The 13,566-nt window shown below is 41.2% G+C and overlaps 1 protein-coding gene across 1 annotated transcript in view; it reads left to right on the top strand.

Annotated features, from left to right (window-relative positions):
• Positions 1-11,870, top strand: part of LOC131944003 (uncharacterized) — a 37,198-nt gene extending 25,328 nt beyond the window's left edge. The window contains exons 2-4 of the mRNA XM_059304440.1: positions 3,823-3,924; positions 9,677-9,826; positions 10,675-11,870. Coding sequence (XP_059160423.1) covers positions 3,823-3,924; positions 9,677-9,826; positions 10,675-10,913 — 491 coding nt within the window. The 3' untranslated portion in view covers positions 10,914-11,870. The remainder of the gene's footprint in view (positions 1-3,822; positions 3,925-9,676; positions 9,827-10,674) is intronic.
• The last annotated feature ends 1,696 nt before the right edge of the window (positions 11,871-13,566 follow it).

Here is a 13,566-nt window from a genome sequence, read left to right as displayed (position 1 = left end):
TCATGTACTACTACACTCATGTGCTACTACAATCGTGTGCTACTACACTCATGTACTACTACACTCATGTACTACTACACTCATGTACTACTACACTCATGTGCTACTTCACTCATGTACTACTACACTCATGTGCTACTACACTCATGTGCTACTACAATCGTGTGCTACTACACTCATGTACTACTACAATCGTGTGCTACTACAATCGTGTGCTACTACAATCGTGTGCTACTACACTCATGTGCTACTACAATCGTGTGCTACTACAATCGTGTGCTACTACACTCATGTGCTACTACACTCATGTGCTACTTCACTCATATACTACTTCACTCATGTGCTACTACAATCGTGTGCTACTACAATCGTGTGCTACTACAATCGTGTACTACTACACTCATGTGCTACTACAATCGTGTGCTACTACACTCATGTGCTACTACACTCATGTGCTACTACAATCGTGTGCTACTACACTCGTGTGTGTGGTTGGTCTGTGTGGTTAATCTGTGTGGTTGGTTTGTGTGGTTGTCTTGTGTGTGGTTGGTCTGTGTGGTTGTCTTGTGTGGCTGGTACTCAAGTTATCGTGTTTACAGACATACATACACAAAGACAAACGGACAGAATTGCAAAACCCAGTTTTTCGGACTCGATTACTTATAGAACTCCGAAATTTTGATAAATCTGCATTCATAATTTTTGCCCGATTAAAATAAGTTACTTATACTCCGTATATGATGAAGTTCTGAGGTGTAAAAAGGTGAAAACTGTCAGTATTTCTTGTGCCCGCTTACAATACTTCCTCTATACTCTGTATACGACAAAGTTAAAAGAAGTGCACATCAATTGAACGCGAACAATATGGGTCTAATAGAGCGGAAAATGAGTACTTATTAAAGCAAACATTATTAATTTTAAGAAGTTGATTATATGTCACATTTTATGTCACAGTGCGCTTGTCATCAAGTCTTGACCCGCGTGAAAAACTTGAAAAAAAAATGGGTCTGGTAGATGTGAGCTTTTTTTGAGGAATCGTAAAATACTTTTTTTAAGTCACAGAAAAACACTTTGAATTTTTTTACAAGATTTTACTTAGTTCACAACGTCATGTAAGTTTGTGTGTTGGTTGGTGGCACATCTTGTAGCTCAATTTTGACCCACTAATGCAGAGTCAAATTTCCAGATAATATCGCCTTCGAGAGAAATGCATGCATATCTATGTTTAAAATTTAATTAAATTTACAAAAATTTTTTTTAATTAAGTAAAAGGTTTTGAAGCTAAATGGATATAACACAATTAAATGCTGGCGATCATTTAATAGATGACTATATGCAGAAGGGGAGATAACTAAACACTCTCACTGGTGAGTTGTGGTTCACGAGAATGTTTACAGAGTTTCTTCCAGACTTTTTTTCTCCGGGGGGGGGGGGGGGGGGGGGGCACTTGATATTTTCGTGGGGGGGGGGGCGGTAGACTTTCTTCGGGGAGACTCTGCCCCCCCCCCACCCCCCCGAAGAGATGCCTGGAAGAAACTCTGTTTACAATCGTAGAGCTGAGCCGAATTGGTGAAGGCGGGACAGACAATTTAGTTTTTAAACGATTTGAAGCTAAGGTGAGGTAACAAGATTTATTGTCTGTAAAATATCGTCACGGACGGCTGCATTCACGGGGCAGGTAATCGTCTTTCAGATATCGCGAGCTACTGATTGATTTTTTAATGCAAATATTTTCAGTCGTTGACTTCATAAATTAAGAATCTAAAAATAGGAAAATGAAATCAAATTAAAAAAAAAACCTGATAGCAACAAGCTTTTGAATGCACTGAAAATAAGAAAACAAAATTTATTTGCTTTCTTTCAAAATTCCTAGTCTTAAGTCTATCAAGGTGCGAAAAAATAAAAGTATTTTTTTTTGGTCAGATGTTAGTTCCCCTAAACGGCATGTGACCTTCCCCCCCCCCCCCCTCCTTATTCGGGGTCTGCGGTATGATGATAGTCCTGACCCTGACTTACTCACTGCTCACATGACAGACAGGCATACAGACGGACGGACGGACGGACGGATGGACGGACGGACGGACAGAGGAACGCAGGGAGATTTTTTTGCGCGATTACAATACTTACTCTATATCCTACTTAATTACAATACTTCCTCTTTATCTTACTTCATTACAATATTTCATCTATAGCCTACTTTGATACGAGGAAGTCAGTCTGCAGAAAATGATGGAATCAATTCTAGGTCCAAATCTGCACCACTTAGTGCCACTGTTTCTCCCAGCGCATTTAAAAACAATTCTAAAACTATATGTTGTATTTGTTGAGTTGTAAAAAGTATGTGGATTTGATTGAAGTGTTATGTGTTTTGATGCGTTAAGTTGTGTGATGATGTGTTGTGATGTGTGATATGTTATGATGTGATGTGTTATGTGTTGTGTGATGTGTTGTGTTGTGTTCTGTGGTGATGTGGTGTGATGTGGTAATGTGTTGTGTGTTATCTTGTGATGTGTGTTGTATTGTGTTGTGTGTTGTGTGTTGTATTGTGTTGTGTCATGTTGTTGTGATGTGTTGTGTGTTGTGATGTTGTGTGTTGTGATGTTGTGTGTTGTGTGTTGTGTGTTGTGCCACTAATCAAGTCGTGTCTCCCAACAGATGCTTGTTTTGTGTTGTGGTGTGTTGTGTTGAGTGTTGTGTTGTGTGTTGTGTGTTGTGTGATGTGTGATGTGTGTTGTGTGTTGTGTGTTGTGTTGTGTGTTGTGTTGTGTTTTGTCTTGTGTTGTGTGTTGTTTTGTGTGCTGTGTTGTGTTGTGTGTTGTGTTGTGTGTTGTGTGTTGTGCCACTAATCATGTCCTGTCTCCCACAGATGCTTGTTTTGTGTGCTGTGTTGTGTTGTGTGATGTGTGTTGTGTTGTGTGCTGTGTTGTGTGATGTGTGTTGTGTGTTGTGCCACTAATCAAGTCATGTCTCCCACAGATGCTTGTGTTGTGTTGTGTTGTGTGATGTGTGTTGTGTGATGTGTGATGTGTGTTGTGTGTTGTGTTGTGTGTTGTGTTGTGTGTTGTGTGTTGTGTTGTGTTTTGTCTTGTGTTGTGTGTTGTGTTGTGTGCTGTGTTGTGTGTTGTGTGATGTGTTGTGTGTTGAGTGTTGTGTTGTGTGCTGTGTTGTGTGTTATGTCTTGTGTGGTGTTGTGTTGTGTGTTGTGTGTTGTGTGTTGTGTGTTGTGTGCTGTGTTGTGTGTTGTGTTGTGTGATGTGTGTTGTGTTGTGTGTTGTGTGTTGTGTTGTGTTGTGTTGTGTGTTGTGTGTTGTGCCACTAATCAAGTCCTATCTCCCACAGATGCTTGTGTTGTGTTGTGCTGTGTTGTGTGTTGTGTGATGTGTGTTGTGTGTTGTGCCACTAACCCTAAGTCCTGTCTCCCACAGATGCTTGTGTTGTGTTGTGTTGTGTGTTGTGTGCTGTGTTGTGTGTTGTGTGATGTGTGTTGTGCCACTAACCCTAAGTCCTGTCTCCCACAGATGCTTGTGCTGTGTTGTGTGTTGTGTGATGTGTGTTGTGTGATGTGTGTTGTGTGTTGTGCCACTAATCAAGTCCTGTCTCCCACAGATGCTTGTGTTGTGTTGTGTTGTGTTGTGTGTTGTGTGTTGTGTGCTGTGTTGTGTTGTGTGTTGTGTGCTGTGTTGTGTGTTGTGCCACTAATCAAGTCCTGTCTCCCACAGATGCTTGTGTTGTGTTGTGTGTTGTGTTGTGTGCTGTGTTGTGTGTTGTGTGTTGTGTGTTGTGTTGTGTTGTGCCACTAACCCTATGTCCTGTCTCCCACAGATGCTTGGAACCTGACTATCGTTGAAGGACTCTGGTTAAACTGCTCACATTCTGACGTCATAGCTAATGCCGTTGATGAATGCAAATTAATTACAGGCAGAGGTCAGTTCTGGTCAGTGTGTCAGTATTTGTCACAATTTGTCCATTTTGTCAGTGTGTCAATGTTTGTCACAATTTGTCCATTTTGTCAGTGTGTCAATATTTGTCACAATTTGTCCATTTTGTCAGTGTGTCAATGTTTGTTACAATTTGTCCATTTTGTCAGTTTGTCAATGTTTGTCACAATTTGTCCATTTTGTCAGTGTGTCAATGTTTGTCACAATTTGTCCATTTTGTCAGTGTGTCAATGTTTGTCACAATTTGTCCATTTTGTCAGTGTGTCAATGTTTGTTACAATTTGTCCATTTTGTCAGTGTGTCAATGTTTGTCACAATTTGTCCATTTTGTCAGTGTGTCAATGTTTGTCACAATTTGTCCATTTTGTCAGTGTGTCAATATTTGTCACAATTTGTCCATTTTGTCAGTGTGTCAATGTTTGTCACAATTTGTCCATTTTGTCAGTGTGTCAATGTTTGTCACAATTTCTCCATTTTGTCAGTGTGTCAATGTTTGTCACAATTTGTCCATATTTGATTGTTTTGATGCCAACAAAAAATAAAAATGTCCCACTGCAGCATAGTTTTGTTTTGCTTGTGTTTCTCACCAGACCAATTTTTAGGGCAACACACGCACAGGCGTAGCGACGGATTCCGGCGCCCGGGGCGGACTATACATTTGTGCGCCCCTCCCTCCCATTCTATTTATAGTTATTCCTGTCATTGAAAAAGCGCCCACCTTTTGGACCCCCCTCCCCACCCCACAGTAAATACATTAGAAAGGTTTTTACCATTTACGATCCCATAGGATTTTTATTTCGGTGCCACAAAATTGATATAGAAAACAGTTAAATCAATGCCCTGAAGTCGTTTATTTTCGTAACTTTGACGGTATATAATTTAATACTTCAGCTTAAAATGATCTTTTAAATTAGTTTTTCTTTTGGCGCCCCCTTTGGGTTGGCGCCTAGGGCGGCCGCCCCACCCGCCATAAAAATGGCTACGCCACTAACACACAGTTCAATTTGTGACTGCCCATTCACATGGGAATCTTGCGTATAACAGTGATTTACTGCACGATATTTTGCCTTGGAGCGTGTTTCGCCTTAGCACTTGGAAATCAATACGCCTCCAGTTCTACAACATAAGGTTGGTTCACATGTGTGGATCTACCAATTATGGCATACTCACATAGCAGTTTGTCTCGTGGTTACTTTGTTTAATGGTCAGTTTGTGTAGGCTTTTTCCTATATGAATGGATCATCTAGTTGGGCTTAGTTATAGACTGAAATAAGATTTCTAGCAAGCAAAAAGTCTCTGTGAAATTAGAAGCGTCACCAAAGGGAGGTCATTAAAAAAATGCACCATTTTCCGAGATTTTCTTGAAAATGGTCAGATTGGAGACCCATAGTGAAGCCGATAGAAAAATCTATTTCAGTTACCATCAGCATCTTTTCTAGACACAACACCCCCACCATCTGCACCTTTCTCTCGTTGGTCGTACAAAAATGTCGGATACTATTGTAGGATTTGTACACCGCTTGTGACGTCATGGGGTTCTGTGCTTGTTTCTCTCCGTGTTGGCCAGTGTGTTGGCTGCTGATGACGAGTCTCGCTAGGTCCCTTCAACTTTTGGTCGTCATCTGACCTCCGACCTTGTGCCGTTCGTGGTGGACACTATCTTGTGTACAAGTTCGTTTCTTGTTATTCCATTCATGTGCAGGATCCGTGGATTTTTTTCTCAACTTGTCGTGGCAGTATGGATTCTCCTCTCACTGTACACGCGCGCTGCGTTTGGCGTGTGTATTGATCGTCTGCTCACATCACTCATGTCTGCTGACAGCAATGTGTTTTTGTAAATCTTGCTTGTAATAGTTGACAGCATCGTGTGCCGCGTTCGAATCCATCTCACACCAGCACCGGTGTGGTCAGCAGCGAGTTGAGGGGGGGGGAGGGGCTAACCGGCATGTGGTAAAAGTGGTCCAGTGGTAGAACACGCGACTAACCTACTCAAACATTTCCTGTTCGGTTATTAAAATACAGTCCTCAGAATATCCGTCTTTTAACCCAACACAATTAGAACATCCGACATCCGACATCCGACATCTATCTAACAACACAATTAGAACATCCAACATCTATCTAACAACACAATTAGAACATCCAACATCTATCTAACAACACAATTAGAACATCCAACATCTATCTAACAACACAATTAGAACATCCAACATCTATCTAACAACACAATTAGAACATCCAACATCTATCTAACAACACAATTAGAACATCCAACATCTATCTAACAACACAATTAGAACATCCAACATCTAAGTTAAACACAATTCACCTGTAAATTACACCTGATAGAATGTACAGGTGTAATTTACAGGTGATGAAGAGTATGGATGATGTAATCTACGGGTGATAATGTGATGTTATGTAAGTGGTGTTTAACATGTGATGTAACGTAATGATGACGTCAACTGTACCGGTTTTGCTTATGTGCTCAATTCATTGAATGTGTTGTGTTGTAATGTGTTCAATTCATTGAATGTGTTGTGTTGTGATGTGCTCAATTCATTGAATGTGTTGTTGTGATGTGTTCATTGAATGTGTTGTGTTGTGATGTGTTCATTGAATGTGTTGTGTTGTGATGTGTTCATTGAATGTGTTGTGTTGTGATGTGTTCATTGCATGTGTTGTGTTGTGATGTGTTCATTGAATGTGTTGTGTTGTGATGTGTTCATTGCATGTGTTGCGTGTGTTTTGAGCAGTTTTTGTTGAAGTTCGATACCGCTCTAGCGCATACAATTCTCCTCGCTCAGTTCGCCCACCGCATTAGGTCACTGCGTTAGGTCACCGCGTTAGGTCACCGCGTTAGGTCACCGCGTTAGGTCGAGGTCTGTTTCATCGCTCTTTGTTTATCTCCAAGTTTTCTTCCCTGGATGAAAATATTTCAATGTCAACTGAGGAGATGACGAGATCAAACTGCTATCTGAGGACGGTCTTTGTATTTAACCGTAAGAAAACTTTGAGCCTCGATGTGAAATCACCAGCCAAGCTCTGAGCGTTGACCGCAGACACGATGACCAGCATGAAGAACTTCCTCAAGTTCAAGACGCGGCAGAACAGCTCGGACCACCGCAGGTTGGGAGAGGAGTACTACATCAGGGAGGCTAAACTTTGGCGACCTTTTCGCCTCTTCGGCGTCTTCGCCACAGTCACGGCCATGACCTTCATTCTATCGTCACTTGCGAGCGCCGATTGGATCCATGGCCAGGGTGAGTTAGTTTGTTTGTTTGTTTGTTGGTTGGTTGGTTGGTTGGTTGATTGATTGGTTGGTTGCTTGGTTTATAGAGTAGCCAATCATTCGTGCTGATAAATTTTGGCCCATCTCTACCTGGGCAACTTGACACAGAACCTATATATATATATATATATATATATATATATATATATATATATATATATATATATATATATATATATATATATATATATATACGTGTGAGTGTGTGTGTGTGTGGGTTTCTAAGGCATAACAAGAACACCCCAAGTTATTTCTCGGTGGATTTGTCATGAGATATAATTATAAGGTCAAATTTTTCATGAGATATGGGGAGGGGGGCACTAATTCTAAGTAAGCCGGCACTCTATGTAAGATGACCTGCTCTATATGTATATTTACCAGCAGTGGATAGAAAAATGCCGGTAGAGGGTAGAAAAATGCCGGCAGTCCGTAGAAAAATGCCGGCAGTGGGAAGAAAAATACCAGTTGCCGTTTCTAATTCATCAGTTCCATGGATAATCGATTACACAAGATGATTGAAGTAATCGATTATTGCTAAACAACAGAGGCTGGTATCCTGTTGTTAACAGGCCGGCTATATTTAGAACTTGACCTACTTATGGGTACCCCCTGACTTCGAACTCTGGATTGTTTGAGTAAGCCGTTAGGGGCGGTTTGGTTTGGTCACCGATGGAAATAACTATTGACACAGTCCAATATGTTTGTTTTTTATTGACACAGTCCAATATGTTTGTTTTTTATTGACACAGTCCAATATGTTTGTTTTTTATTGACACAGTCCAATATGTTTGTTTTTTATTGACACAGTCCAATATGTTTGTTTTTTATTGACACAGTCCAATATGTTTGTTTTTTATTGACACAGTCCAATATGTTTGTTTTTTATTGACACAGTCCAATATGTTTGTTTTTTATTGACACAGTCCAATATGTTTGTTTTTTATTGACACAGTCCAATATGTTTGTTTTTTATTGACACAGTCCAATATGTTTGTTTTTTATTGACACAGTCCAATATGTTTGTTTTTTATTGACACAGTCCAATATGTTTGTTTTTTATTGACACGGTCCAATATGTTTGTTTTTTATTGACACAGTCCAATATGTTTGTTTTTTCTTTCGAGCAGGATTTGAAGGAGGACTTTGGATAAATTGTTACCAGAACATGACAGATCCAGTGGCCTTGACACTTTGCCCTGACAGGAAGCCACGTAGGAACGGCTTTAGTTACATCAAGTCTCATTGTCCCGTTGAATATGATCTTTGTTATACTAGTCATGTCATACCTAATTGTCATGTCATACCTAATTGTCATGTCATACCTAATTGTCATGTCATACCTAATTGTCATGTCATACCTAATTGTCATGTCATACCTAATTGTCATGTCATACATAATTGTCATGTTAAAATGGAATTCTCATGTCAAATATCGCACTGTCATATCAAATATGAAATTGGCGTGTTCAATATTGTTATGTTCAAGTTAACTCATTAATCTACTGACGTGTTCAATATTGTTATGTTCAAGTTAACTCATTAATCTACTGACGTGTTCAATATTGTTATGTTCAAGTTAACTCATTAATCTACTGACCTAATGAAGAGGCTTTCATTTTCCTTGTACCGTACCACATGAACCCCACACCACACACACGCCACTCATCTGCCCCACACCAAATCTTCCCCTATACCACCTCTACCCCACACCACCTCTACCCCACACCACCTCTACCCCACACCACCTCTACCCCACACCACCTCTACCCCACACCACCTCTACCCCACCGCCACCCTCTACCCCACACCAACTATATCCCACATCCAAACCTTCATGTAACGATCCGATAAGGGACTCCCCATGGGCACAGTTGTCGATCTTGTTGTAGTTGGGTTTGTCGTCCCTTCCCCCCCCCCTTCCCTCACACACGCATACAAACAGACACACACTAATAGTTTACTGACGTTTTTTAAAACACACACATTCACACACATGCACATAAATTATAATAAGGTAAAACATTTAATGAGATATAATTAAAGGTAACCTTTGTCTTGAGATATAATGTAAAATTTGTCCTGAGATATAATTATAAGGTCTATTTGAAACTTTTTATCAAGTTACACACACACACACTAATATTTCATTTAGTTTTTCTATTTAGAAAAACAAAAACGCATACAAACAAACACACATACAAACACACACGCATACAAACAAACACACGCATACAAACAGACACACACTAATAGTTTACTGACACACACATTCCCACACATGCACATGAACACCTATTGTAGAAAAGTCACTGTATGTTGATTTTTTTTTTATTTGAATAAAATGTTGCAGTGTAGTACATGAGGGAATATATCGATGGGCCAACTTGGTCGATTACTGTTAGCAGGAAGAAAGAATCGATTATTGTCTGACCTTCTTTTATTCCAGACTGGCAAAATGTCGTCATTGGGTTAATGATATTTGCGGCCACCTTTGGCTTGCTAGCTGCGGTACTTGCAATCTGCGGTGTCTGCACTAACCCTTTACCCAGAAAAATTTATTACTTCCATTCTGCTGGGGAAATATTTCTCATATCTGGTGAGTAAAGGGTTAATCTGTATTTATCTGGAGGATAGATAAAGGTTAAATTATATGTATCTGGTGAGTAAAGGGTTAAATTATATGTATGTGGTGAGTAAAGGGTTAAATTATATGTATGTGGTGAGTAAAGGGTTAAATTATATGTATGTGGTGAGTAAATAAGGATTAAATTATATGTGTTTAGTGAGTAAATGGTTAAATTTTATTTATCTGGTGAGTAGAGGGTTAAATTGTTTTGAAATGTTAGATAATGGTGTGGCTTTATGTTTACCACCAGTGGCTTTATGTTTACCACCAGTGGCCTTATGTTTACCACCAGTGGCCTTATGTTTACCACCAGTGGCTTTATGTTTACCACCAGTGGCTTTATGTTTACCACCAGTGGCCTTATGTTTACCACCAGTGGCTTTATGTTTACCACCAGTGGCTTTATGTTTACCACCAGTGGCTTTATGTTTACCACCAGTGGCTTTATGTTTACCACCAGTGGCCTTATGTTTACCACCAGTGGCTTTATGTTTACCACCAGTGGCCTTATGTTTACCACCAGTGGCTTTATGTTTACCACCAGTGGCCTTATGTTTACCACCAGTGGCCTTATGTTTACCACCAGTGGCTTTATGTTTACCACCAGTGGCTTTATGTTTACCACCAGTGGCTTTATGTTTACCACCAGTGGCTTTATGTTTACCAATAGAAGATGTTTTAACATTTTAAATTTTCTGCTCTTAGAATCGTTATGGCGTCTGTATGTGTGTTTTACACTACACCCCCCCCCCCCCTCCCCCTCCACATGACAAAGTCCTGTCTGCGCCACTGACCTTGAACTTTTGATCTATTTCCAGCACTTAGTGCCAGTGTTGCCTTACTCGTCTTCCCCATCGCCGTGGAGACGGACAGCAGCATCAGGGCGCACCACTACGGGCTGGGGTACGGCCTGGGCTGGGGCGGCGCCCTCTTCCTCCTGGCCGCGGCCGTCTGCATGAGTTTAGACGATCTAGTTCGAGAATCTTCTAGAGCCAAGTGTTGCCGCTGGTGCTGGAAGTCTAAGCCCACCGACCGCAACCAGTTGAGACAAGTGTGACGTCATCCAGTTGAGACAAGTGTGACGTCATCCAGTTGAGACAAGTGTGACGGCAACCAGTTGAGACAAGTGTGACCGCAACCAGTTGAGACAAGTGTGACCGCAACCAGTTGAGACAAGTGTGACGTCATCCAGTTGAGACAAGTGTGACGTCATCCAGTTGAGACAAGTGTGACGGCAACCAGTTGAGGCACATGACGTCATCAGCACCACATCCATCACATGACGTCAAGGTCACATGACGTCATCAGCACGACATCCGTCACATGACGCCAAGGTCACATGACGTCATCAGCACGACATCCGTCACATGACGTCAAGGTCACATGACCTCACCAGCACGACATCCGTCACATGACGTCAAGGTCACATGACCTCATCAGCACGACATCCGTCACATGACGTCAAGGTCACATGACGTCATCAGCACGACATCCGTCACATGACGTCAAGGTCACATGACGTCATCAGCACGACATCCGTCACATGACGTCAAGGTCACATGACGTCATCAGCACGACATCCGTCACATGACCTCGTCCACTCTCAAATCAGTGCCATGCCTTTTCGGGTCTAGTCGACCATGTCAGATGTCAGGACTGACTCATGTCAGATGTCAGGACTGACCCATGTCAGATGTCAGGACTGACCCATGTCAGATGTCAGGACTGACCCATGTTAGATGTCAGGACTGACCCATGTCAAATGTCAGGACTGACCCATGTCAGATGTCAGGACTGACCCATGTCAGATGTCAGCGCTGACCCATGTCAAATGTCAGGACTGACCCATGTCAGATGTCAGGACTGACAAGCAACGTACTTGAGCCGCATATAAGTCTTCCATTTGCATTATTCACTGTCCCCTGTGCCAATGTCCTCATGTGCTAATGTCCTCATGTGCTAATGTCCTCTATGTTGACAAATGCGCCTTGGTTGATTCATGGCTACAACCCAATTTTTCTTCCACATGCTGAGTGATGACGTCACTTTCTCACACTAAATCTGCTGACGTCACTTTCACACACAATCTGATGACGTCACGTACACACGCTGAATCGGATGACGTCACTTTCGAAAGTTTAATCTCTGACGTGGCTCTGCTACCATTAAACTATTGCTACCACTACTGATGTGCTGATGACTGACTAGACATTGGAGCAGAAGATTGGCTTTTATCTTCATGCAAGCTTTGGATCCCATTCCATACATTGGTCTTGGGCCTTTGTTTAGGAGCCGCTAAAGAGTCTGTTACTATTCTAATTATGTCCTTCTGCTGTTGATTGGATTATTCTAATTATGTCCTTCTGCTGTTGATTGGATTATTCTAATTATGTCCCCTGACTGAAATTGATAAGACGATTCTAATTATGTCCCCTGACTGAAGTTGATCACTGCCTTTCTAAATGGTAAAAAAATATGTGTAAACAAGACAAGTCTAACAGACCATTTTATCTTCAATGCTCACATCCAATCTTTGAATTGTGTTTACTATATAGGACATGTAAGCCTGGACTGAAAACCATTTTAGCCACAGAAGTAACCATTACTATTTACTTGGTCCTAAACCGAGTACACATTCACTTGTTCTCTGAATGTTCCATTTCCCATGTTCACTGAATGTTCTAGTTGCCGTGTTCTCTGAATGTTCTAGTTCCCATGTTCTCTGAATGTTCTAGTGGCCATGTTCTCTGAATGTTCTAGTGGCCATGTTCTCTGAATGTTCTAGTTCCCTTGTTCTCTGAATGTTCTAGTTCCCATGTTCTCTGACTGTTCTAGTTCCCATGTTCTCTGAATGTTCTAGTTCCCATGTTCTCTGAATGTTCTAGTTCCCATATTCTCTGAATGTTCTAGTGGCCATGTTCTCTGAATGTTCTAGTTCCCTTGTTCTCTGAATGTTCTAGTTCCCATGTTCTCTGACTGTTCTAGTTCCCATGTTCTCTGAATGTTCTAGTTCCCATATTCTCTGAATGTTCTAGTGGCCATGTTCTCTGAATGTTCTAGTTCCCTTGTTCTCTGAATGTTCTAGTTCCCATGTTCTCTGAATGTTCTAGTTCCCATGTTCTCTGAATGTTCTAGTTCCCATGTTCTCTGAATGTTCTGTTGCCATGTTCTCTGACTGTTCTAGTTCCCATGTTCTCTGAATGTTCTAGTTCTCATGTTCTCTGAATGTTCTAGTTCTCATGTTCTCTGAATGTTCTAGTTCCCATGTTCTCTGACTGTTCTAGTTCCCATGTTCTCTGACTGTTCTAGTTCCCAAATTCTCTGAATGTTCTAGTGGCCATGTTCTCTGAATGTTCTAGTTCCCATGTTCTCTGAATGTTCTAGTTCCCATGTTCTCTGAATGTTCTAGTTCCCATGTTCTCTGACTGTTCTAGTTCCCATGTTCTCTGAATGTTCTAGTTCCCATGTTCTCTGAATGTTCTAGTTCCCATGTTCTCTGAATGTTCTAGTACCGATGTTCTCTGACTGTTCTAGTTGCCATGTTCTCTGAATGTTCTAGTGGCCATGTTCTCTGAATGTTCTAGTTCCCATGTTCTCTGAATGTTCTAGTTCCCATGTTCTCCGAATGTTCTAGTCCTGTCCTGCTGATTAGCGAGTAATGCCAACTTGGGTCACATGGTTTGCTCTCCTTTGAAAGTGATACTTTGACC

The sequence above is a fragment of the Physella acuta genome, unplaced genomic scaffold (genome assembly GCF_028476545.2).
Source record: "Physella acuta isolate Inbredline_101_S28 unplaced genomic scaffold, ASM2847654v3 ptg000476l, whole genome shotgun sequence".
Lineage (NCBI taxonomy): Eukaryota > Metazoa > Mollusca > Gastropoda > Physidae > Physella > Physella acuta.
The sequence above is the reverse complement of the archived record's forward strand: the minus strand, read 5'-3'. Positions and strand labels throughout refer to the sequence as shown.